The sequence below is a fragment of the Caretta caretta genome, chromosome 12 (genome assembly GCF_965140235.1).
Source record: "Caretta caretta isolate rCarCar2 chromosome 12, rCarCar1.hap1, whole genome shotgun sequence".
In the NCBI taxonomy this organism is placed as follows: Eukaryota; Metazoa; Chordata; order Testudines; family Cheloniidae; genus Caretta; species Caretta caretta.
This window is the reverse complement of record NC_134217.1, coordinates 39,795,744-39,822,566: the sequence shown is the minus strand read 5'-3', so window position 1 is coordinate 39,822,566 and position 26,823 is coordinate 39,795,744. Positions and strand designations below refer to the sequence as shown.

The following is a 26,823-nucleotide window of genomic DNA, read 5'->3' as shown; positions in this document are numbered from 1 at the left end:
GCAGCGCCAAGGACCATGGGGTAGGTCCCCTGAAGTTTCAGCATCACCCACAAGTGAGTGCAGTGCCCGTGTGGACACGGCAACTCCAGTGTGATTTCACCACTCTTACTCGGGCCAGGCTGATGTGAGTGTAGATCCCGCCCGTTAACCCTGCAGTGAGGACATAGCCTAGTATTCAGAGAACCGTTGTGTGTCTGTCTGTCTATCATCTATCCATTCCCATACACCCCCTCTATCTACCAACCCAATATACCCCCTCTATCTATCTATCTATCTATCTATCTATCTATCTATCTATCTATCTATTTGTATTACAGTAGTGTCTAGGAGAACTCTAAAGGAAAGAAGCACTGTTGTGCTAATCATATACAGATACTCGGTAGGTCAGTTTCTGCCCCAAAGAGTTTACAGGATGTGTTACTGATCTGTCTAAGCCAAGGTGCCCCTCACCTTGGTATCTAAGCATCACTTTTTCTCTCTCAACCACATCGGCATCCTCACATGTCATTTTAAAATCCCAGCGATAATGGTAGGCTTGTTCCTGCCGGCAGGGCTGGGAGAAGGGAGATTTCAGAGTTTGTTTGCTTTGGGAGAGGCTCAGGTGCCACGGTGCTGACAGACCTTAGACACCTAGCTAGGGAGCGCAGTCCTGATGTGAAATCCTACATCCCTCGCTTGGTGATCACGTTTCTTTCTCCTTCTCAACACGGGGAAGAGAGCCATGGTATTGCACAGCAGGGTCACCAGCCCATTTACGTGTGGTTCTGTTGTCAGGAAGGCAGGGTCAGAGCTGAGACCCCTGAGAAGAAGGGCTCTGCCCTGGTTGTCCCCCTGGAGTCATGTCCCAGAGCAGATAAGAAATGTGCTCGTAAAACATTTGACTAATAGTGGAGAGAAGGTTTGGCAAGTTGCCGGTGGAGACCAGATGGCTGAGAGCCCAGCTGCATGCAGACTCTGCCGGTCTCAGGTGTGTGGAGTTGAGTCCTAAACTGATCCCAGGACACCCTGGCCCCGGGTGCCGAAGTGGGTCTGGGAGGAGCGGGGCTTTCTCCATAATGGAGCGATTTTCCATTTCAGCGCATACTGAATTGCTCCCGTTGTGCCCTGGGCCGGGATTGTTAGACTTTCCTGAGGGCTCTTGGGCTCTGAAATCCCCATTTCAAGGAGATTGTTCGGTTTGTTTTCCCCCCATTGCCGGAGCTTTGTGGGGATCCAGGTTGGTTGTTAGCACTGCTCAGATCCCTTGAGTCAGGCCAGAAAGAGCCATTGCTGATAATGTGTCTCACTTTGCCTTGAACTCCTCGGCTGCCTGCCTGAGCTGTCATTGCAAGGGGAGGTCAGTGACAGAGTGACCCCCTCACGTTCCCTGAGACTCCTCTGAGTTACACTTTTTTTCCTTTTAAACCCCCCCACACACCTGGCCCTAGTGACCGTATTCCTCCACCACGGAGGGCAGGTTACGTCGGCCTCCATCACCCACCCAAGGCAGCTGCTCCCTGGGGGCCATTCTTTGGTGGGATGAGCCCCTCACTCCATCGCCCCCCCGGGGGCAGGCTGGGCTCTGCTGGGGCAGGACAAGGGGGACGGACACTTTTTTAAAGAGAGGATTGTGCAAAAACACCCAAGATTGTGGCCAAGAGTTAGCGCGTGGTTCATACCTGCCTGTGTGGACGAAAGCAGCCCATATTCTAAGCACGTTTTGGCCTAGGGATCGAGCCAGGGTTAAACTGGGGTCTCTAATGTGGTTACGATACTTTATTTCCGCCCATGGAGGCAAGACAAATCCACCTTCCAACAGGGTTTGCAGTGACAGGTGGAGTGTAGACTGGAGCTCACCTGGCCGGGTGCTCCCCCACCAGCAAATATCTGAAAGGTTTATTAGGGGATGGGAGGAAAGCTCTCAGTGATTCAAATATGACGTGCAGTCTAGCACTTAGGGCTGTTGTCTGGGAGCCAGGACGCTTGGGTTCCAGGCCCAGTGCTGGGGAAGTTTTCTCTCATGGCTACAGCAGGAGATAGAGAGCCAGGACTCCTGGGTTCAATTCCTGCCACTCGCTCAGTCTGAGACCTTGGGCAAGTCATTCCACTTTTCTGTGGGTCGGTTTTATCTCCTGTGAAATGGGGACAATGATATTTGCTGCAGAGGGGCTGGTAAGACTCTCTGTTTGTAAAGCACTCTCTGCTCCCTAGGCAGGGAAGGGTATAATAATTAGGATTTGGGGTCCATTTTTTAGGCAGGGCGTGGTTTTGTTTGGTTTGGTTTTCCTAGTGCACTAAGAGGCGTCCCTCAGACCAGTGACTCTCTGGGCCCAATTCAGAGGTGATGTCTTACATTAGATTCCCTTGACACTAGCTTAGACCCCGTTCCACTAACTTACACCCTCCCTTGAGCTACTCGCATGCCCACGACTGGTATCTAAGGGTGGCTGATAGGTATAACGAACCCCCTGAGGAGCCAAAGAAGGGAAAATGGCTCCATCCCTGCTTGAACTTCCTCTTTCTTTCGCTTTCTTTGGACTGCTCAGTGTACAATTGACACTAATAGTAAAACCTGTGGCTTCAAGTCGCAGTCCTGCCCCCCCCCCCAATCTGGCCCTTCGTGGGTGGAACGCAACGGTTACTCCAGCATGGCTCAGTTATCGGCTTGCTGTGGCCACGTCGTCTGCAGAGCTCTCCCGGGCTCTGCGTCTGTGGCCTTCTTCCCAATCTGGGCAGATCTGTGGCTGTTTTGGGCCTGATTCTGACTTTGCGTCGGAAGGTGTAAATCAGGAGTCACTGCGGCCTAAGGGAGAGCAGAATCAGACACGTGGTTTCCCGTGGCCGGGGCTCTCGCTTCTGCCATGAGGCAGGGCTGCCGGGGCCCAGCACGGCAGGAACAATCCACGCCCATTTCTGGGAAAGTGGGCTGCTCCAGACCTGCCCGGCCCTGGGTCTGGCCCTAGCCTCTGGCTGCCGGGAGGTTTCTCAGAACAGCTTGCAATGTGGCGGGTCCCTTGGGCAGCCACAGCCGTGACCACGGCGTGGAGAGGCACAGGCCGGGCAGGCTGCAGAGACGCCAGCCCTTCATTCCCCAAGCCTCTGCCCACCTGGGTCTGGAGACTGCCAGGAGGGAGGGGCGTTAATTTCCTGCTTTAAAAAAAACAAGAAAAAAAACCCCAATCCGTGTCAATTTCCCCCCAAAATGGGTGAGAAACTGGCGTGGGGGGTGCAGCCAAAGAGCAGATCTCAGGCTCCCAGCTCCCCATTGTGTGTGTGTGTGTGTGAACCGTCTCCCCCTCGATCCTTTCACATGTGACTGCTCTGCAGTTCGTCCCCACTTTGCCGCTGGCATTGAGTGCTTCCCTAACACAGTCCAGATGGAGCGGCTCTGTCCCTCGCGATCTTATCGGGGAGTTGTTCTTGGCCCCGGTGGCACCAGCAGCTGAGGAGCAGGAATGCTTTCCTTTATTTAGGAGGCAGCCCGGCTTCGGGAGACGTCGCCTCCAGCATCTGGATTTCATTTGTAGCCATTTGGAGAGCATGAAAGATGCTGTTATTTTAATTCCCTTTTAACTCTTTCCTCACTCGGGAAGTACTGCCCGGGCCCGAGGGGAGGCTTGCAGGAAGACTGGGCTTTCTGAATGCTATCCCGGGTTCCAGTCTGAATCAAGAAGAGCGCGTTCCATGCTGTCTCCCGCCCCGGCTCCCATGCCTTCCCAGTTCCTGCCCCAGAGCCCATCAAAGGGAGGCAGCCATAAAACCAGAGCCGCTTTGCTCAGTCCCATTCCGCTCCGGGCCTTTGGATCGCTGATAAGCAAAGATTCTGCCTGACCCTGCTCTCTGCAGCTGAGCAGAACTGGGATGCCAGGAGGAGCAGAAACATGGCACAGTTGCTTCCAAAGACTCCTGGGGGAACCCAGGGAGGTGGCCAGCCTGGGGCTTAGCCCATGGTGCAGGTTCTGAGGGATGACACATATCATCATCAGACTTAGCGCTTACGTAGGGCATTCTTATGCCCATTTCACAGATGGGGAAACAGAGGTTCAGAGAGGTGAAGTGACTTGCTATGCAGGAAGCCTGTGGCCAAGGCAGGGAGAGACCCCCTCCCTCCTGATTCTCAGCCTTCCTCTCCATTCTGTCCTTGCACGGGATGAGGACGAGGAGCGGCAGCTCTTTGGAAGTCGCTGGGTGACACTGCTGGGACTGGGACGTGGTGCACGGCATGTGCTCCCGGCCAGCTGCTCTGCATGCCTAGAATTGGGGAGTGCGTTTCATTATCTGTCCCCATGCTGGGAGCCTGCGAGAGGAACAAGGGTCCCCAGCCAAGAGAGAGCGAAGGCAGGTGCCAATCCATCGCAGAGCCGTCATGCATCTGGTGCCTCCTGGTTCCCTGGGGTGCTGGCCTGCGGGAGACTAGCCCCATTTCCAGAGGTGGCCTCTGGCACTCCCAGCAGGTGGGAGCACTGGAGCATTAGCCTCTTCAGCTCTGGGGCAGGGGAGATGCCTTGAGGGGCCCACTCTTCTGGCTTAGGGGGTTGCTGTCACCAAGAGGGAGGGTGAACGCAGTCAAGGCCTGGTGGGTCAAGTTCCTGCACACACAGCTCCTTCACTCCCACTCCCCACCAGGCCTGGCCCGTCTCCGCCCACCCGTCCTGTGGGAGCAGGGGGCCCGTGTCTGTGCCGAAGCCCCTTGCAGGCACGGAGGGGCCAGCTTTGCTGCTGCTTTGAAGTGGGTGCAGACCGCCACTTACCACCCTGGGAGGGGGCAATGCCATGGAGAGCAGCTCCTCGTTTCCCCACCCTCCCCAGCCCCCACAGAGCCCCACCCCTGAGTACTCCCCTCTGTTTCCAGGAGACACGCTGCAGAGCTGGGAGGCGTTAGCATGGGGACCAAGGACAACAGAGGCCAGCATGGCAGTCCCCTCCAGCTGGACATAGGAAGCCCCGATCCACCATTGCCCCGAGCAGTTATTTATGCTGCTAGTGCCAAGAGTGTGCAAAATGCTGCCGTTGTGATTCGGGAGCGTGTCACCCGCACTTTGCCCGGGTCCGTGACTCGCCGGGTGCAGGGCAGTGGAGAACCAGGCCCAGCAAGCTCTGTCAGCCGCTGAAGAGAGGGACAGAGACCAGATGAGAACCAGCCTCTGTTCCCAATAGCTTTTAACAGGGGGGAGAGCAGACTGAGAGATCGGGGCGGGGGGGGTGATCTGGGAGTCTGCAGCACAAACCGGGGTACAGTAGCCCATACTGGCCGCTTCCAGCCCTGCACAGAGAAGCCTGGGCCCAGAGCTCGCCCGTGGGGCTCAGTGGCGCCAGGCCGAACGCCTGGGCGTGCGTGAATAAAAAAGACCGTCTGAGTTTTATTAGACAGTAGCTTCTGGGATGCTGCCACAATTATGGTGGTAAACCTGGAGGCATTTGGGAGGGCTGGTATGTTGCTTCTACCCCAGCAGGCACCAGGCGTTCATGGAGGGTTAAATGCCGGGGTGTAACAAATCGAGGGCGTTAGGTCCCCATGGGGTGTATGGGGAGATATCTGGATTCGACATCTGATTCCCATCAGGAGGTGAAGTGGGGGAGGGTCCAGTCGGACCAACGAAGGAGAAAATACTAATCCTTTTATTTTTATATTATTACTTATTCATCTGGGTTGCACAGACCTAATGAAAACCAGATGTCGGAAAACAGACTCAGCCCCAAGCGGCTGGGACAAATTATCCAAAAGAAAAAAAATTCCAGCAGAGTTTGAGTCATGTCAGAGAATCATTGCCACATTTATAACTGCCCTGGGGAGGGGGGACTGACAGCATTCAGAACGGCATGGACTCCTCCACACAGCCCCCTTTCCCCCTCCCCCCCCACTCGCCCCCTGGTCTCCTCCTGCATTTTAGCTCACAAAATCTTCCATGCTCCAGTGCAGAAACTCAGCCATACCTGGTAACCGGGTGCTGGGCCAAAACCGGGGAAAACTTGCGGGAGAAAGGATCTGGATTCGATACTATAACAGGTCAGAATGGGCATGCGTGGATGAGGTCCTTAAACCATGGTCAGAGGGACAATGGTAACTTTTCAAAAACAAATGTAAATTGGGATTCTCAGGGGACTGACGTGCCCATATCCCATTGGATAGAGTGCCAGACTCCCATAGGCTCCATCCCAGCCTTCCTTTCTGATATTACCGCTAACACCTAAGGTTAGTAAAACCACAGGGCATCTAAAAGACTAATACATCCTTCCCTGTTCGGGCTGTTTTCTCACTTGTTGTATTTCTCAGCTTAGACGCTAAAAATATCTAAACTTAGTCAGTTTCTCTTCCATTATACTTTCTGGTCAGTTTCATTTTCTAGTTCTCATCTCTTTGGGTTGCAAACACATCAAGGAAATGTTTATTACTTTTAAAAAAACTGCCTTTGTTTCCACTCAAGTTTGTTTAGTTTCATGGAAATTTTCCTCTTGGCGATAAATTGTGGGAAAGCTTGTTTGTACCTAACCCGCATATTGGTGGTTCCTCCACTTTCAGTGTCAGGATTTGGGCACGATTAGAAATAAGGACACAGCAGAGGAATAAGTGAATGTGGGCAGGAATGCGTAGGACCCTCAACCAAAGGCAGAGCTGGAAACAACTAGTGTAGCCACCTACCAGAAAGAAACACTGCAGGTGATTCAAGAGGCAGCTGCATTCAGCCTTCAGAGGATTGACATGTGTGTCACATTATCCCCTCACACAGCCAGTGACCTCTCTATTCTGTGTGTTCACTACAGCACCATTTATCTAGAAGTCTTCTAGAGGGACCTCTGGGAAAAGGGTGAAGTTGCCAGTGGACTTGAGAAACCCTGGCGCACGCAGATGGGACTACTGCCTGGCATCTTCTCCCCGCTAACGTGTGGCTAACCAGGGCGCTGATTAAGTGGAGTTTCATTAACTGAGGTTGGGTCGTATTCCAGGGCAGAGCAGGGGTGCAATATTGCTGAAATGCCGTGGAGATTATTATAATCCATTCAGCCACATATTAGAATTTTCTCTGGACTCTCCCTGGGTTGAACGTTACTAGGTTTAATTCAGACTGCATGGGAATGCCCAAGGCCATGCCTGCTAACTCAGCGAGTGCGCCTGTTTGTGGCGTGCAGAGCAGCCACTAGCTCTGGTGGGTGCAGACGGGCTGGTCTCACCCCAGCCAGCCCAGGGGGTGAGATCTTCGCAGGAACCGGAGGCTCTGGAAGGGCTCACGGGCCCACCGCAGTGAGTGGGTAAGCTCCGAATGCCTAGCTTAGAGCACTCAGCAAAATGTGCAGCCAGGCAGATGTGGGGGCAGCTCAGACAGACAGAAGCCCCAGTGGGGGCTGCTGCTGTAGCAGACATGCCGGGTTGACAGAGACTGTCGTTGTGGGTTCAGATGGTGGCATAATGGACCCAGACGCCATCCTTGCAACTCGCAGCGGCTCATAACAAGGTGACTTAGTGCCCGCATACGGGCAAGGCCTTTCACCGACATCCACTGCGGGTGGCCACGCTGCAGGGTGCCCAGTCCAGGGGACGTAGCTACCGCAGCATCCAGCGTCAGAGGCCACTTCTGAACGTGTTGGGTTGGTCCTAATGTGTATAAAGAGTTCCGGGTTCCATCAGCAACCTGTTTGCAAGAGCCAGCGGCGCCGCTGGGAAAGCCCGCCCTCCAGCGGAGGGACGCAGCCCCCCTGCAGTGTTTTTATTTTGAAAAGAAAATCTGGAATTCTTTGGTGCTTGACCACGAAGGCTTCGGAAACGAACAAATGTTTGTTCCCCTCACAGTGTCGTGGGGTCTGGAGGAATTCCTAGATTCCAAGGCCAGAAGGAACCATTGTGACCATCTAGTCTTGAGAACGTGTGTGTCAAGAAAGGGGGAAGAGGGCGTGATGGCCGTCCCGCCATGCATACCATTACTCAGGCATGTGCGCTGATATCCCCTGACACGGTACATGCACTGTACATGTGCACACAGGAACACACGCACGTGTGAGCCATGCAGTTACCCGCCACGCAATCCCCTCGACTTCAGTGGGGGGGCGCTAGGGCAGTGCCGGGCACTAGCCAGGCTGAATTTGGCCGCTTGTGCTAATCAGTGTGTGTGGCTGTCCTGTCTCTGCTGCTGGCTGGCACAAGGACTCAGTCACATCTGATGGTCTCCCACGCGGGGGGGAGGCTTGCCCAGCGATTCACGGCAAAGGATGATGAGTGCTTGAATGGCCTCGCGGGTCTGTTCCCTGGAGTAGAAGCCAAGGAGAGCGGGGAGATCTGTTTAGGGCGGCAGGCAGTTTAGATGTATGTATGCGTGCTCACATGCAGATGGACTGACACTCACAGAGTATGTACACATTTGCACACTCACACTGATGTACACTTAGGGACAGATTCCTATACCCTTTTCCCCACCGAGTATCATCTTACACCAGTGATTTCAGTGGCACTAGCTGAGGAGTGAGATACTCCAGTGTGAGCAAGAGACTCATCACCTGGCCCATGGCCGTACCCATGTGCAAGCATGCTAACATACCACCTGCATTCACAGCTGCACCCCCCTCAACCCGCACAGATGTCCCCGCCTGCCTGCATTACAAACCCAACGTCTCCTTTAAACCTCCCAAGCCTCTGCAGATGACAGCTCCCTGGACGTGCCGGGACTTCTGTTGGTTCCCATCTGCCACAGGAGGCTCTCAGCTGCTGTTTGGCTCTGTGCTGTCACCCAGGCTGGTATTTATAAATAAAGCAGGAAGTGTGTGGAGCTCAGTTTTCCATGCCAGGCCTGGTTCCCAGGGACCGATGTGGGCAGGAATGCGGCCATCGGGCAGAAGGAGGAGCAGTCCTTCACATGATCCCTCTCGCCCCTCCACACTTCCAAAAGCAGAGTGGCAAGGGGTTGGGTTGCAACTACCCAATCTATTTCCTACCAGAGCCCCATGTCCCAGGGCCTGAAGCACAGAATCAGGGCCCTCCTGACCCAGAATCTTACTGACACGTACTGATTGATTTCCCCTGTTAGGGAAGGTCCGCTGTTTTGGCTGCACCCATCATTTAGGCTACTCTCTGCCTTCACTTACCCTCCCTGGCCCACAGCACCAATTCTCTCCATAGCGTGGCTGGGCTCAGAAAAGGGACTGTGTGAAAATGACCCCTGCTTACTCCCAGCCCTGCTCCCCCGTGCATTGGCTGATGCGTCGCTGCTCTGTGTCCTGACCGATGCACGTTCCCAGTGTCATCAGCCAGTGGGACAGACCCTGTGCAGCTGCGGAGGAGCGGTGGGGATCCCAGAGCCTGGGAAGGAGAAGAAAGACAGAGCTGAGAGATGGCCCTTTCTGTCTCTGTCTCCGGAGGCTCCGTGCTGAGCCTCGGGAATGCTCACTCAGGGCCAGGTTTCGAACCCCTTCCCCGCACTGGTGCGCATGAGGAATCCCGTCCTAGTCAATGGGATGACTCCAGAGGGAGCTCTGGATGACCTGTGAGGCGCCCATCTCCGCAGCATCGGGGCACAGGGCAAATATTAAATGCAACCCACCTCGTCAAAAGCAGGCAGCACAAACCCAGTCTCCTCATGGTTCCGCAGCCCACCAGAAATAGCTCATTGACCATCCACAGCCGAACGGATAATCCACTCGATGCCATGTTGGGGAGATCAGTGCAGCTGGGTTGGATTGCAGCCAAAGCCCATGTTGAGGGAGTAGTGTAAGCAGCTGAGTAGGACATGGGAGCTCCCGAGTGCTAATTCTGCCTCGGATGCCAATTCCCGCCCCCCAGCCACAGTGTGCTTGGGTCCAGCCCTGCTCTGTGCCTCAGTTTCCCCCCTGGAAATGGAGATAATGATGCTCTGAATTTACCCGGGGCACAGGGTGCCAAGAGCCCCCAGGCTTAGCCCATCATTCACTGAACTCCAGCAGTTCAGCACCAGGAAGCAAAGTGCTGTGGACATCTTGCCCTACTTGCATCACAAACATACACACTCATCTGAGCAGGTACAAAACAGGCCAGGGGTTGGGTCGGTGGAGCCAGGAACCAGCCATTTTGGAGCCACTGGGGGACTGAGCATCATAAGATGAAAGTCCAAGTTGTGAATCCAAGTCCCTTTTCCATGGCCTGGGACTGAAGGTGGTCTGACTGATGTTCTTCAAGCTTCTCAGGCCAGATCCACCACTGGGGTCAATCAGCAGAACTCAACTGCAGTTAATGGACCCCACTGATTGACACCAGCTGAGGGCCTGGCCCTTTCTCCTTTGCCTTTGGAGGAAATCTGGCAATTTTCAGGCCAAACCAACCTGCCAAGCCAGGTGGAGTGGGGCTAAGCGTGGGCTTTATCGAAGCAGCTGATTGCCACCCTACCAAGGAAGAGGGCACTGCCATTCCAGAACGACTCCCTTCCCGAAGCACTGGATTGCAGCTCTAGGCGAGGGCCATTACAGGAGTGTTGCCCACCTGATGTTTGCCTTTTCAGCACAGCCTGCATCTGTTCCCCCATCATCTCTGCCTGTCACCTCCAAATCCTCCTGCCGCTCAGACATCCATTACCCTCCCGCTTGGGCCAGTGTCTCTGGCGTGGTGGGGCTTGGACGACCCCCTCTCCCTTGGAACCAAAGGCTGCCTTTCAACCTCACCAGATTTGCCACAGAAGCTGGAGCCTTCCTTGGCGATCATGTGAGCCCATTGTGCCCCATGGCATCCAGAGGTGAGCCAGGCACTCGGCTCCTTTCACCTGCGGTGCAGTCAGCCGTGGCAGCCTCTGTAGGCCATTGATTCAGGCGAGCAGCCCATGGGGATTGTCACCCTGAGCTGCTGTTGGCTTTAACAGGGAGGTGCGGCTCGGCTCGGGAGTGCGCGGAGGGGAAGGCTGAGTGTGACTGAGCATTGCAGGCTGAGACTCAGTTACCGTCTGCTCCAGGGAAGTTGGTGGGGCTCCTGGCACGCCAGGAGTGTGTCGTTTTGCATCCCCAAGCCCCTGGATACAACAATAACTTAGAATTTCTATGAGATCTAGCAGGGGAGACAGCAGGATTCCGGGCAGGGAGAAAGGTAGAGGCCATTCTCTGAATGAAAACGTCCATGCCTCTTGGGTGAGTGAGCCCCAAACTAGCGGCAAAAACCCTCGCTCCCTTTCGTTTCCTGCTCCTGTCTGCATAAACCGATGGTTTCCATCCCTGTGGGGGCATTAGAACAGCAGTTGGACATCAGCTGATCCGCAAGGAGTAATTGATTTTGCAGCCATGTCACCATTAAAGGGGATTGACTTTTAAAGGTAGGGGTGAAACGCACTGGAAAGTTATCTTTCAGCTCCTGCCAAGCACATCAGTTCTGGTAGTTCCCAGCACCATGTGCTCTGCCGTGGCTAAAGCTGGGTCATAATTTCCACCCTAAGCCCCTTGTTTGCAGAGCTTTGTTTTTCATGAGCAGCCACAGCAATGCCTAGCCTGGCCTCCAGTTGGTTTCATTTACAACCCTGCATACAAGTGCTGCACCAGGCAGTTGCTTATTTCTGTCTAACGCTTCCCTCTTCCGTGCGGTTTGCTGAGCTGGCCTTTAATCCTGGTGAAGTGATGGCACTGGGGGCGATTTCCTGAAGGCGATGGGAGGTGGGGGCAAAAAGGGTCTTTCCATTGGTTTGCAATCACAGCCCAAGGGACGAGTCCCTGAAGTTGATTGATTGGTTCTTCCTTGCTGGCTGTGGGTGCTAATATTTAATTGCCCCACGGCAGCCCCTCTTCGAGTTCAGATGCCCTGCTTTGAAACTGCAGCAGTCCATGGGGATGCACCTGACACATGCAGGTCTTTGGCGACTGTCATGGCAGATACGCCAGGAGGCAGGGCTGGCGAGGTGATTTCCAGATAAGCCCCGTGCCATGAGTTAAGACCCGGTTAATATTTTTCAAACAGCGTTTGGTTTTTTTATCAGTTTTTGAAAGGACCTTTTGCCAACAATGGAAATGTTTGTAAAAAATTGTCTTTTACATTTATTTCCGTTTTTTTTCCCCAGCAAAACCCCAAACTACAAATACTTCGTTTTCAGTTAGGTTTGTTCTTTTCTGCGCCCTTCCCGTGGCAAAAGGGAAAGAAGGGGGGGAAAGAAACAAGAACAAAATCCAGACCCTTTTCAAATCTCAGCCTGTTTGATTTTGGGAACATTGGGAACGTTGCTGAAATTGACGAAAAGGAGTTCCTGTTCCGAACTCCTGGAACCACAGTGAGTTCCAAGCTTTCCACCGGGGGGTGAAAATTCGGCTCGCTAGGGCTGGCTGAGCCCTTTCCATGCCACAGCTGGTCCCGTGGGCCAGGCCCAGAGCAGGTGTGTGATCCGGAGAGCAAATACCAGCTGTGGGAGCTACCCCAGGCCTGGGTGTCTATCCCATGGACTGGGTGCCTGCCTGTGAACCAGTCACTGGGTAAATGGGGCTGGAATGCAGGACCCTCCATGAAATCTCCATGTTAGACCTGAATTCCACTTTCCAAGCATATCCATAAGTGACACTGGCGGCTCCACTCGCCTCCCTGGAGATACTGGGACGAGGCCCCTTTCTTCAGCCAGCCCGTGCCTACCCATGCCCCCCTTGTTTCCCTGCGGGACATTACAGGGCCATGGTGCACTGGGACAAGGGAGAGGATCCGGAGCTCTAGGTGTGTACACAAGTAAGTTCTTCAGGTAGGGACCGTGTTTGTGTTTGGTCTTTGTACAACACCTGGCACCCGGGGTCCTGGGCCATGACTGGGGCTCCCTGGCACTACCGTTATACACCTAATAACATAGAGCACCTGGCACTTGGGGATCCTGGGCCATGACTGGGGCTCCCATGCTGTACCATAATACACCGAGTAATGCACTGTGCCTGGTACCACGGGGTCCTGGGCCATGACTGGGGCTCCTAGGCTGTACCATAATACACCTAATAATGCACAGTGCCTGGTACCGTGGGGTCCTGAGCCCTGACTGGGGCTCCCTGGCACTACCGTAATACACCTGATAAATAATACTACACTCTTGAGGAAGGTTGGCCTTGTGGTTAAGGCACCAATCTAGGACTTGGGGACCTGGGTTCAATTCCTGGCTCTATCACAGACTCCCTGGGTGACCCTGGTGAGTCGTTTAATCTTGCTGCACCTCAGTTTCCCCTCTGTGACGTGGGGAGAGTGACCCTTCCCTGCCTCACCAGGGGCTATGAAGCTACATCCGTTAAGGCTCGTGAGGGACTCAGCTGCCAAGAATGTCACTGCAATGCCTGTAAACATGGCAGTGTCCCACCTCCCTCTCCTTGGCCTCAGCTGGAGCTGCCTCCCAAAGCCCGTGTTTCTTGGCCTGCACTCAGCTGTGGACAGCGAAGGGGAAGGACTGAGGCTCCAGCACTGGCTCCTTTCCAAAGCTCTCTCCACAACATGTAGCCCTTTGTCTGGGGGGAGCTTTCACCAGACGTAGAAACTGACCCTGCCTGAGCATGAAGGGGGAAAGCTCTGGGGGAGGAGGTTTGAAGGAGGGGGTGGAGGGAGAGACGAGGGGCCTATAACAGACAAGGCATCCACTGTCTGGGAAGCTAATTACACCTCCTGGAATAGTATACGGCTGTTTGCATTTTCAAAGTTACTTCAGCAAACTTTTGGGTTAGTGCGAGGGGAGCAGGCTTGGTGTGAATGGCCGGCTCTGCCTTTCATAGAATCATAGAATAGCAGGGTTGGAAGGGACTTCAGGAGGTCATCTAGTCCAACCCCCTGCTCAAAGCAGGACCAATCCCCCAATTTTTGCCCCAGATCCCTAAACGGCCCCCTCAAGGATTGAACTCACAACCCTGGGTTTAGCAGGCCAATGTTCAAACCACTGAGCTATCCCTCCTCCTCTTTCATGTGCTCTTGGGGCTGGCTGGTCTCTTGCAGTCCCACTAAAACTGATTACGAATAAGTAATTAATAGCGGTCTCACTGGAGTGCTGGAAGAGACAGGTGGAGCCGCCATGGCCGTGAACTCTAAAGGGACTTTAGAGGTCTGGGAGAGATCCTCAGCGATTTAACTGGAGAAGAATTTCCCTGAAAAATAAATTGGTGTCTGTACGCGTCCATTCGCCTCAATGGCTGTGCTCTTGTCCGAGGCCCCGAACAAAAGTGCTGAGCCCAGTATCTTCCGGTGCACAAGCGTGTTTGTGTGCGTGTGCTTTCCAGGCTCTGCTGGGGCTGCTGTTACAATGCTGTTTGCATCGCTCCACGTAACTGAGTGTGTAACTCTACCGCAATTCCAGTGAGACAGGCTGGGACTCCAAAGCCCTTGGGCATGCGGGTGCCTAATTCACTTGGGTGGTGCCAGAGTAGATCAGGTTGCTGTGGAACGAACTGGTAAATTTGCACGGGCAATTACCCAACCTGCGTCTGCCCAGATTTTGAGAAGCTGGCCTCTAAATAATGAGACACTGTTTCCTGGGACTTAAGGCAAAACTCTTGGTGTCAGTTTCACGCCCTGTTTGATAGGTAGGAGGATTGAATCAGAGGTCACAGTCTGCGAGCTCCAGGCTGCTACACCAACCTTGGAAAGGGGGCAGAGCCTACTTCTTCCCTGGGGGGGGCTGGAGCTGCTGGATGGAGCATGGCATGGGGCCCATGGCTTCCCAAGCCCTCCCCACTCCCGTTGGAGAGGCTAGTGCTCGCAGCTCACTGAGCACAAAGGCTGTTCCTGTGACGCACAGGAGAGGGCCAAGGCCCTTTTCTCCTCTCCGCACAGTCACACCCAGGGCTCTTAAGTGACTTGCCCCAGATGGCGTCATTATCTGAGCTCTGACTAGAACTCAGGACCTATCAGCCCTGCGAGCAACAGCTCCATACGAAGGCTGAGGGCCGCATCATCTTGTGCTAGCGAGGCACGTCTCTTGGGTGCCTGGCAAGCGGATGATGCAGCCTCTGGCTGGGCAAGGGTCAGATGCTTCTGGCTCAGCGGCACTGGCGTACCATGTGAGTTGCCGGGGGGCTGGCGGTGCGGTGCTGTTTCTCATGGCCATCTGTGAGCGCAAGGCACGCATTGCATGCCCCAGGCCGTCTGTGCCCATGGGACGATCCCGTCTGGCTTGTGAATGCGCCCGCCGGGCACCATTTTGTAGAATAAGAGGGTGTCCTCCGCGCAGCGTGATCTCACCCGCACTGTACGTGCGAGGCTGTGCTGCATGGAGGCGGCCATTTGGCACGCGGGTGTAGAATCACAGGCCCACCATGGCCTGGCAATCACAGCCTCCTGCTGCTGTAGGCCTGGCACCATCTCAGGTTGTGCCAGAGTAACCCACACCTCCTGGGGGTGGTGTCCTGTCCCATCTAGAGGCCACTTAAAGAGAGAGATCGAACGAGTCTGCTCTACAGCCTTGGCTACCAGCTAGTTGGCTTTTAGCTTATGCAGTAGAGGCTCATGCACTAAGCTCCAGGGGTCCCAGGTTCGATCCCGCCCACCGACGACCGGGGTCTGTTGGTGTTACACCAGCATGTGGCTGCGGTGGCTGGTATTTGGCAAGGGCAGGTTGATGAAGGCAGGGGCACAGCTTGCCTCATCTTCTGCGCAGAGGATGAGAGGGGCAGCGAGGCTAATTGGTGCTGTTGGAACAGCCTCCCTGTGGGCCGCCCTTCCCTCGGGAGGCTGCTAAGCGCTTTCCTGCACCTTGGAGGAAGTGAGGAGCTTGGCACGAGCGCACCCTGATTGTGCGGCCCCTCCCCACTACAGAGATCTGCCTGCTCTGTGCACCAAAGAGCTGCAGTTTGCCATGCCGGATGCCCCCTTTCCTGCAGAACCCGGGTAGCTCATCTATAAAACCCTGTTCTCCTCACGTTTAAGCCCAGCCCCGGCTTTGGCCACCGTGCAAGCCCCGATAACATCTTGCTCTGGATAAGACCAGGCTTTATTTAGCCTGGACAATGTACTTGCGCAGGGTTCAATTAATCTTACAACAGTTGCAGTGGATTAAGAATGCACATTAGATTAGTTTATCAGCGGTGCCTGCATGTGAATAAGCCCCCGAGTTCTCCTGATCCTATAAAGGCAGTGACACCTCTAGGAAACGCTTGTCAGCCTCTAGCGAGAGGGACGCTTTCCTTCTTTGGTTCTCACCAGAGCTCCAGCCGAGCCGCCAGACACAAGGCACTTTGACAGACCACTGCAGCTGCCCCCACACTTGTGTCAGGCCATCAAACCCTCGTGCATCCTCTCTAACAGCAGAGAGAGAGAGAGAAATAGACGGGGCAGCAGCTGAGCTCAGTAGCAGGTGCTCTCACTTAAGCTTGTTTAGCAGTTGTCCTGTTTACTTGCTTCGTCTCTTCCCTGCCCCCCCCTCCCCAGGCCCAGCCATGTCCCCATGCCACTCCAAAGCCTCCTCTGAACTGTGCCATGGCTGAGTTCCAGGAAAACCGCAGCCCTGTCGAGATGCTGAGAAAGACAGCTTGAGGGATGTGGCGTGCACAGCCGTGCAGTCCTGCTCTGGGCACCTGGGGTGATATGCTGCATTAGCCCCTGCCCTCCACAGGGGATTGTTGTGGGGTTCACCTTGGAGCTGTGTCTGGGGAATAGGGCCACCCCCTTCTGTCTCACGCTCCAGGATTTGCAGTGGGTCAGGGTCATCCCTCTTCCTGGCTTAGGGGGCTCTTTTTCCACAGCTTGCCCCCCACCGCCCCGGCTGGGTCACTCTGTGGTTTCCCCATTCCAGAGTATCAGCGTCTCACTGGACGATCTGACCCAGGCAATCTTCCCTTCTACTGCTGGTTGGGGAATGCGACCCACTCTGCTCCAGGGCTCAGCTCAGGGAACCCTACAACCGGCAGCCAAGGTCTCCTCCATCCCAAACCTCCCTGCTATTTCCCTGGTCTGCTTCCTACTCTGTCTTTATCAGACTCCCTGCTGTACCATCTGGCTGGTACACCCCTCCCTGAGAGCTAGGAGCCCAAAGCTTCTCCTTCTTTCCTCTTGAAGCCCTCTTCCTGGCTTTATACCAGCCCTCCTTGCTCCTGTCCAGCTGGGCTCCATCCTTCCTCCCTTGTTCTCCCTCAGGTGTTGCCTGTCAGGTTAATTGGCTCCTTCGGAGCCTCATTAACCAGACATGCCAAACGCACGAAAAAACCACAGAAACTGGGCTTATTTTTGGCTTCATTGGCTTGTGAGTTGCTTGTTGGCTAGTTTTTGGCTTGTAGCTTGTTTGGCTTGTAGCTTGTTGCTTCTTTTTTTTGATCAGCTCCCGGCAAGTAGGGGCAAGGGGGGAGAGAGTCAGGGGTGCACAGTGGGCCCACCACAGGCCCAGACTGCACGCCAGGGGGATCTAGTCACACGGAGTCTTGGGGTTCTTAGGGATTGGCTTGTTTTGGCCTTGTTTTGAAATGGGATTCGCTTGGTTTTTGGCTTATTGCGAAAGTCGGGGTGCTTATTTACCGCGCAAAAGTTGGCAACGGTGTCATTAGCCCTTTCCGGGCTACTGCCGGGGCGGGAGGGGGAGCTGTGAACACCCCATCACAAGGATATTCCCTGGTAACAGCTCACAGGGATCCCAGGGACAAGGAATTCTCTAATCACTCCCTGGTTACAGGTTATCTCTGACCTTCAAACACAACTAGTTTTAGGCAACTGGGTGGGGGCGCACTGGCGGTTGGAATTTGTCAAATACACCTGAGCCCTGACCCCCACTGACCGTCTCAACATTAGATACTTAAAACAGGGACGTTTCACGTTGGGCTATCAGCTTTCAACTTTTTTTTTAATTGTCTATTATAACTTCTGGTATAACATCAAATAAAAGAAAACTCGCAAAATGCAAAATCATTTTAAAACTAACCACGGAAACGCTCCGTTCGGCAAGCGCCATGTTGAATGGCTTTGTTAAAAACCAACAGTGCTGCTCTGCATAAGAGACGTCAAATGGGGCAATGCTTCGGCTCGCTTGTTTTTTGTTTCCATGACGAAATTTTGTCAGAATCGACAAAGTTTCAATTTCCAGGCATTTTCTGAGGATGGAAACCCGTTGTGTTGGAAAACTTTCCACCAGCTCTGTCGCTGTGGCTTTGTAGGCCAAGCGAGAGGTAGGAGGGGCAGGGAATTTTATTTCCAATGATCCAGAGAAGGGTTTATTTCCAGTAAAGGCGTCGGGCTTCAGGCAGTGTGGCCGGTTCTCGCAGTGTTATTGTGACTATCGTGAGTCAAGTTGTTTTCTTAAAGCCCCCACTAGTCTCATCCTGGCATGATGTTACAATCTCAGCAATTTTTAAAAAAAGGTAAAATTTCCCTCTCCTGGTTTTGGAGAAAAGCCAGAAAACGTGTCCTGAGGGCTAAAGGCTCAGAAACCACGAGGCAAAGAAAGGGAACCTCAAAGAAAGAAAGAAAGGGAACCTTTATTAGGTCTTTTAAATCCCCTGATATTTTGGGGTTTGACTGGGGATTTTTGAGCGTTTGAGGTCAATGACGCGTGAACAGATGCTCTCAAGGTACCAGTGGAACTGCCCTGGTTGCTGTATATATGTGAGCTGCTGCCTGCGGCATGGAACCTAAAACCCAATTTACTATCTGTGAATAATCACGGCCTGACAGCGCGATTCCTGGAACTCCACACATAATTCCTGGGAAATGACGAGGCATTCCAGCCGGCGACCCAGGGAGAATTCCAATTCCTTCCAAACTGGCAGGTAACCAGCAGGGAGATTGCTCCGATGGTGTGTGCCACGGCGGAGAGGGGTTCTCAGGGACGAGCGCCAAGATGACAGCGCGCTGTGTGCAGGCGTGACACGTATCTAGAGCTGTCTCTGTGTGTCGGGTGCGTGTGCTACAGAGCGTGTTGTGTGTGCATGCGTGTCTGTGCAGATGCCGTATTACGCGCCTGGATGTGTGGACTGTGCATTAGTATGTATGCGGGAAGACGTGCGCATGGTGAAGGATTTCCGGGGTGGGTAGATGGCTATACGACCCAGTGTTGTGTGGCTGGAGGAATATGTTTATCCTACAGTGCTGTGCGTATGTACAATATGTTGGTGGCAGAGGGCTGGCTGGGCAAGAGAGGATGGCCTTGTGATTGAAGGCACAGTCATGGAGACTCAGGAGCTCTGGGTTCAGTTCCCAGGTCTACCCCAGACCTCCTGGGTACCAGGGGCACATCCCCTCAGGCTGAACGCGCCGCTGGAGTTAGACCCCAGCCCCAACTTGGGGAACACCACGATGCACGAAATACCTGCTGAAACCCTGGAAGCACCTAAAGTTGTTGGGTGTCAATGGCCCTGCCTCAGGGCCCACGCACTGGGGCTGTCCAGACGCCCATCTTCCGCCTGAGCCCCCAAGCAATCCACAGAGCAGGGGCAGAGAGGCCTTTGGTTGCCTAACCCGCCTGAGAATCCTGCTCCGCTAAGCGTGCGCAGAGGCTGCCTATCGGCTCAGCGAGTTTGCACAAGGCGGCCGGAGGAGGAGGACCACAGCCTCCCTTGGAACTTTTAGCCCAGTGGTTCTAACTCAGCTGGGAGATGGGAGAGTAGCCGGTTCAAATCCTCCCTCCACCTAACGGGGATTTGAATGGGGAGTGAGTGCCCTGACCCTGGGGCATGGGACAGTCTGATGTCAGGCCCTGGGCCCTCCCCTTGAAGCTGTTATCCTGCAGCCAAATAACGAATGAGCCCCTGGAGCAGGGGCTGGCTCCCGCGTCCCCCCCATCCCGGTAAGTGTGCCAACCACCAGGCAGCAGAATCATGCGCGTGCTGGTGGGCTCGCTTGCCCACTCTCTTGTTGCAGCGACGCTTTGCGAGCCAGTGTGCACAAGCGTGACTGTGTCGCCGGGCGGTTAGGGCACCCACCCAGGACTGGGGAGGCCAGGAGCCTGTTCCATGGAGTCTTTCATTATTTATTCCCAGCGCTACAGCTTCAAACAGGAGTGACGGAGGGAGCACCATAGCAGAACTGTCCAATGGTTAGAGCAGTCGCCTGAGAGGCGGCAAATCCCTTCTCCTCCTTCGGGGGAAGGGCACTTGAGCGGGGAGTCTCCCATTTCCCAGATCAGTACCTTCGTCACTGAGCTAAATGTTATGAGGGAGATCTGTCCTCGGTGCTAGACACCTCCCTGAAGCCTGGACCTCAGTGCCTGCCTCTGAGAGCGCGGTGGGGCTGCGCGCCAACCCCGGCTGGCATCTTCCCTTGGCTGGCGTCGGCGGCTCCCCGCCTAGTGCGCTGGCTTTTGTGAACCGCATCCCCAGGGGCCCGTCTCTCCCCAGCTATCTGCCTGCCTAGATCCTTCTGAGCTCTCCGCCCTTCGTCTCTCTGCCACGCCCGGCTGCTGTGAGGCTGAGCTCATGGATGGCCAGGGGCTCAGGTACAAGAAAGCTGAGCCCCCAAGACCGGGGTATAGCTAAGACACGGCCCTCCATGGCTTTGTGTAGGACCCGGTGATAATGTGTCTGCCCAGGAGCCCGAGCGTGTTCACTGCTCACTGGGTGAAATTGCATTTTCCCTCTGGGGCAGGAAGGGCACCAGTCAGGCCTGACCGCTGTAGACTTCTCCTCCCGCCCTGCATCCACTGCATCCCTGCTGCAGTGAACAGGAAGGGATGCCCCGGAGAGCCGTCCTCCTTGCCCCCTCCATGATCTGAGTCTCGCCCTGCTCAGGAAGGATGGGAGGGGTGCCCCAGACAGAGTTAGGCGCAAACGTGCTCCCATCCCGGCCCTGAAACGCCAGCTTTTGGGATGGTGGGAACTCGTAAAGCTCCTCTCCCTGCCATAGAGAGGAGAGGCAAAACACGTGTGTTTCGATTGGCTGCAATGCAAAGAGGTCTGTGTGGCTGCCACCTCCTGTGAGAGCCTGACCCAAAGACCATTGCAGACAAGGGCAAGATGCCCACTGACTCCAGTGGGCGTTAGGTCTGCGCCAGGGTGAGGGAAGGATCAGCAGGCTGGGTTTAGCTGGTGCCGCCTCCCTGGCCATGTGGCCCGGCGACCCCAATCCACCGCACTCACCTGTCTCTCTCTCTCTGCGTCTCTGCCCCTTGCAGGTAGTGCAGAGAAGAAGAAGGCAGCCACGATGCCTGACTCACCAGCTGACGTGAAGACTCAGTCCAGATCGACACCCCCCAACATGCCTCCTCCACCGCCAGCCGTCACGCAGGGAGCCACGCGGCACCCCTCCTTCACGCCAAACACCAGTGAGTAGCCGGGGCAGCCAGGGCTGGGGTGATGGGAGGGGCTGGGATGCGGTGAGCAGACTCGGGGCCGGATCCTGTCATGCTGACGGAAATGTCACCTGGAAAGGGTACTCCCTGAGAGGGCTCTGTGCCCTGTGCCACCGGGCAGCGTATGGGCCCTGTTACAGCTACCCCTGGGCAGGAGTGCCATGCGGAGGGGAAGGACAGGGAACTGTCCTCTGCCCCAACATTCTCCTGCAGAAGCCAGCCACGCATCCCTGGCTTGTGCCACGCATCCCTGGCTTGTGCCACGCATCCCTGGCTTGTGCCCGCATCCCTGGCTTGTGCCCGCATCCCTGGCTTGTGCCCGCATGGCACCAAGCAGGGCTCAGCTGGTGCTGCTGTGCGCATTGCCCACCTCCCAGGGGCAGGCTGGGGCGTGGCCAGCACCGCAGCCAATCCTCTCGATGAGCACACGCCCGTAGGCAGACCTAACACCTGTCCTCTACCACTGCCCTTGCTCTCCCCGGGAGCTCTCAAAGCTGGGATGCACCCCTGCTGTATTATCCTTGGGCCACAGGCTCAGCGTTTGCCGTACTGTAGAGAGAGAGTAACTGCCCTCACCCTGGAACAGGTGTTTGTGTTCCTTATTTATTTGCATCTCTAAAAAGGACACAAAGCACCTGCCCTTCCCGGCGCCTTCGTGCTCAAAGTGCTCCCTGCGGTTAGGGAAGTGTGGTTATTCCTGTGTCATAGAGGGAGAAACTGAGGCACAAGGAGGGGGTGCGGGTGACTTGTCCAAGGTCATCCACCGAGTCAATGTCCTGACTGCCAGCGCCCGCCCCAGGAGACAACCCTCTCTCCAATACAGAAACAACTGGAACCGATTGGGAAATTATGAATATTTTCTGTGCAAATCTGGGGAAGAAACAACACCTTTGGGGAGGGGGTTTTGTTGTCATTTTTTGGGGAGGGAGGGAATCAGTTTTTCAACCAAAAAGTAAAAAAGCAACCAGCGCTCTGTTGTCCTCACTTCTTCTGCTGAAAAAAAGCTGAAAATTTCCTGAAACACAAAAATTTCCCACCAAACATTTTGTTTAGAAAAAAAGGCCAAATTTTTGTCAGCAGCAAAAAAATTATGAATGCAAAATGTCAAGCAACTCTAGGAAGAACTGGGGAGGAGGGGGAGGGCCGCGAACCCCAGGCTGGAAAGCAACAAACAAAGGGGAACTCCCATCTGGTGCCAAGTCACTGCGGCACTGGGCTGGACTTAGCAATGCCAGAATCCAGGCTGTAATGAGCTGCTGATGCTGGTTTAACCCTGTGCTCCCCTATGGCCTGTGTCCATCAAGTCATTGCGGTGGGATCCCGGATTACCTTATCACTGGCTGCCAGTTGCAGGCTACGGGCATTGTTGTGTTCTCTACTTTCTCTGGTGGGATAAGGGGACCCACACCAATTTAATTTCTACAGTGTTGTCGCCTGTTTCATTCCTCTCCTATCACCAGGCACGGAGCAGCTGGGGCCTTGATAGGTTGTCTTGGATCTCATCCACCTCCTTTCTCCTAAGACTTTGCAGCCTCCTTCGTCTCTTTTCAAACAAATGGAGCTGTCATACAGCACAGCACTGGGACTGCCAGGAGCACATGCCGCAGGGGCACTCCTTCGCGTGCCAGCATTCCCGCTTGCATAGTTAAGCTTCACTCCGAAGGCTTGGGACAATCTCCTCCCAGGAGGGCATGGAAAGCTAGACATCAGGCCAGCATGGCAGGCGAGTGACCCGGAGAAAACCTGTCCCCTAGAGGGCATAGCCACGGGTGGGCGTGATTGGGGCAGGCTGTGTGGAGCCGGTCCCATGGGGAAGGATGGAACAGGAGCAGTTGTCCTGCCAGTGACGGGGAGCCATCAGGATCTGTTCCAGGTGGATCTACCGGTGACCATCACTGCTGACAATGTTACATGGTGCAAACAACGAGGCCAGCCCTGAATGGTGCTGAGCACTTGCAGCTCCCATTGGCCTTAGTGGGAACTGCTTGCTCCTCTCAGTGCAAACCCTGTCCGGGTGTTCGTGGTGGACTCCTCCTTCCATCACTGTCCTGAGAAGAAAGAAGAACCTGAACTGGATTCCTGCTTGCAAGGAGTGCTGGGAACAGCCTGGGGTGCTGGGCCTGGGATGGATTTAACTCTGTGCTCCCCAATGGCCAGTCATCTATCTACCAAGCTAGCGAGCCCCATATACATCTCCTAGCTAGTTACTTCTTCCATGACCCTTATCCACGTAGTATCTGAGCACCTGGATCTGTCTGTATCTCCAGGCAGGCAGTGACAATATGTGTTGGAACCCTGATGTGCCAGTGTAACACAACAGGATGTGGGGTTCCTTGATGTGTGAATGGCACTGCACCATAGTGTGTAATGGGAGACAGTGCATACAGCACTGGTCTGTGAGGCAGGAGACCTGGGAGCTATTCTCGGCTCTGCCACTGGTCTACTGGGAGACCTTGGGCAAGTCACTTCCCCCCCCCCATGACTCAGTTTTCCCATCTGTAAAGTGGGGATAATGATACTGATCCTCTTGGTAAAGCCAAGGTTGTTGTGGGGGGTTGTAGTACCGCTACCCTTACTTCTGTGCTTCTGCTGTCAGGGCTCAGCCTTCAGAGTTGGACGCCCGGTCAACAGCCACCGCTCTCCGGCCCCCGCAGCTCTGAAGGCATTGAAATAAGGCTGGTCATAGGCTCATAGACTCATAGACTTTAAGGTCAGAAGGGACCATTATGATCATCTAGTCTGACTTCCTGCACAATGCAGGCCACAGAATCTCACCCACCCACTCCTGCGAAAAACCTCTCACCTACGTCTGAGCGATTGAAGTCCTCAAATCGTGGTTTAAAGACTTCGAGGTGCAGAGAATCCTCCAGCAAGTGACCCATGCCCCACGCTGCAGAGGAAGGCAAAAACCCCCAGGGCCTCTGCCAATCTGCCCTGGAGGAAAATTCCTTCCCATCCCCAGATACGGCGATCAGCTAAACCCTGAGCATGTGGGCAAGACTCACCAGCCAGACACCCAGGAAAGAATTTTCTATCGTAACTCAGATCCCAACCTATCTAACATCTCATCACAGGCCATTGGGCATCTTTACCGCTAATAGTCAAAGATCAATTAAATGCCAAAATGAGGCTATCCCATCATACCATCCCCTCCATAAACTTATCAAGCTTAGTTTTGAAGCCAGATATGTCTTTTGCCCCCACTGCTCCCCTTGGAAGGTTGTTCCAGAACTTCACTCCTCTGATGGTTAGAAACCTTCATCTAATTTCAAGTCTAAACTTCCTGATGGCCAGTTTATATCCATTTGTTCTTGTATCAACATTGGTACTGAGCTTAAATAATTCTTCTCCCTCTGTGGTATTTATCCCTCTGATATATTTATAGAGAGCAATCATATCTCCCCTCAGCCTTCTTTTGGTTATGCTTAACTAGCCAAGCTCTTTGAGTCTCCTTTCATAAGACAGGTTTTCCATTCCTCGGATCATCCTAGTAGCCCTTCTCCATACCTGTTCCAGTTTGAATTCATCCTTCTTAAACATGGGAGACCAGAACTGCACCCAGTATTCCAGATGAGGTCTCACTAGTGCCTTGTATAACGGAACTAACACCTCCTTATCTCTACTGGAAATATCTCGCCTGATGCATCCCAAGACCGCATTAGCTTTTTTCACAGCCATATCACATTGGCGGCTCATAGTCATCCTGTGATCAACCAGTAGTCCAAGGTCCTTCTCCTCCTCTGTTACTTCCAGCTTATAACTAAAATTCTTGTTATTAATCCATAAATGCCTGACTTCGCACTTTTCCCTATTAAATTTCATCCTGTTACTATTACTCCAGTTTACAAGGTCATCCAGATCCTCCTGTATGATAGCCCGGTCGTCTCTGTATTGGCAATACCTCCCAGCTTCGTGTCATCCGCCGACTTTATTAGCACACTCCCACTTTTTGTGCCGAGGTCAGTACTAAAAAGATTAAATAAGATTGGTCCCAAAACCGATCCCTGGGGAACTCCACTAGTAACTTCCTTCCAGCCTGACAGTTCACCTTTTAGTGTGACCCGCTGTAGTCTCCCCTTTAACCAGTTCCTTATCCACCTTTCAATTTTCACATTGATCCCCATCTTTTCCAATTTAGCTAGGAATTCCCCATATCAAACTCCTTACTGAAATCGAGGAAAATTAGATCCATTGCGTTTCCTTTGTCTAAAAAATCTGTTACCTTCTCAAAGAAGGAGATCAGGTTGGTTTGACACGATTTACCTTTTGTAAAACCATGTTGTATTTTGTCCCAATTACCATTGACCTCAATGTCCTTAACTTTCTCCTTCAAAACTTTTTCCAAGACCTTGCATACTACAGATGTCAAACTAACAGGCCTGTAGTTACCCGGATCACCCGTAATACCGCAACCCCCCTAAAATAATCTTGTGATTCCCCCTGTAATTCCCTTTTGGGTCAGAGCCCCCAGTTTGTGAAACGCTGGTCTCCACTGTGAACTCTGTATAGTATAGGGTAAAAGCATACAAAAGACCAGATTTCTCAGGGGAAGACCAGATTTCACAGTCCGGGATGCATTTTTCATGACCGTGACTTTGGCAGGGCCCTAATTATTGCAGTGCAGTAATTCGAGTGCTCCAGATCTCTCCTGTGCCATAGTCGGATGGTATTAAAGGAGAAGGCACATAATCTGGTTGCACACAGACCCACGTTCTGTCACATCCCCGACAGAGCGCAGGTGTCAGAGTGCGCAGACAGTGACTGATGGGCTAGGGAATTGCTCCAGGAACGCTCTCAGGGGACCTCCTCCTCCTGAGCTAAACCACGAAGCTGGGAGGCTCTGGTGCTCAAAAAGGGCTTTGGGCAGTGTCTCTGCAACACACCTGAGTCCCCCCACCCCCTGCCCCAGCCCCACTATCCGCCTTCCCCCCTTCCATTCACAGGTTCCACAGGATCAGTCATCTGGCGTGACTAGTCCCGGCAGCCCTGCCCTGCCCCTTTTCGGCAGAGGTTCTCCACTGAGTTTGGATCACTTGCTGCAGCCACCCTCCTCAGTGTAGTAAGCCGGGAAGGCTGGGGATTGGTGTGCACCAGCTGCAGGCTGTGTCTGGCCATGTCCTGGGGCACGCTGCAGAAGCCAGTCACATATACACGGTACAGCCTGCTCCGGGCAGCTCCAGAGACACAGACGGAGGAGACGCAGTGGGATGGGCTGGCAGACACAGAGGAGCCCCTTGCAAACAGATCAGGTTGGCCTCAGTGCGCTGGAGGCCACTTTCTCTAGCCCCCTCAGACAGCGGGAACAAGACGGGACGTTAGGGGCTGGGGCTGGGCCTCGATCACTTTGGAAATGTAAAACTACGGGGCCGAATTCATTCACCCTCACTAGCCCAGGGAGGAGCACGTGGCATCTCCTTGCTGTGCTCACAAGCGGGTGGCAGGAGCGTGCAGGCACCTTGCCGCACTTTATTTGCCCCCTTGTGCAAATGAGCAAGACAAAGCGGGGGAGGGTGAGACGGTATCTTTTACTGGACCAACTTGTGCTGGGGAGAGAGACCAGCTTTGGAGCTGCACAGAGCTGTTCTTCCGGTCCAACGCAGCTACATCACCACCACCAACCGCTCTACAGACGACAGATCCAATGGCCCACGAGGAACTATGCGAATGTGAGTGTCTGTGTGCAGCCCCCACACTGGCGTAGCTG

General features: G+C 54.1%; 1 protein-coding gene across 13 annotated transcripts in view; it reads left to right on the top strand.

Moving 5' to 3' along the window:
• CBFA2T3 (CBFA2/RUNX1 partner transcriptional co-repressor 3) overlaps positions 1-26,823 on the top strand; it is a 110,587-nt gene that overhangs the window by 56,732 nt on the left and 27,032 nt on the right. For all 13 annotated transcript variants that reach the window (XM_048816869.2, XM_048816872.2, XM_048816867.2 and 10 more), the window contains one exon: positions 20,943-21,092. In XM_048816869.2, coding sequence (XP_048672826.1) covers positions 20,943-21,092 — 150 coding nt within the window. The remainder of the gene's footprint in view (positions 1-20,942; positions 21,093-26,823) is intronic.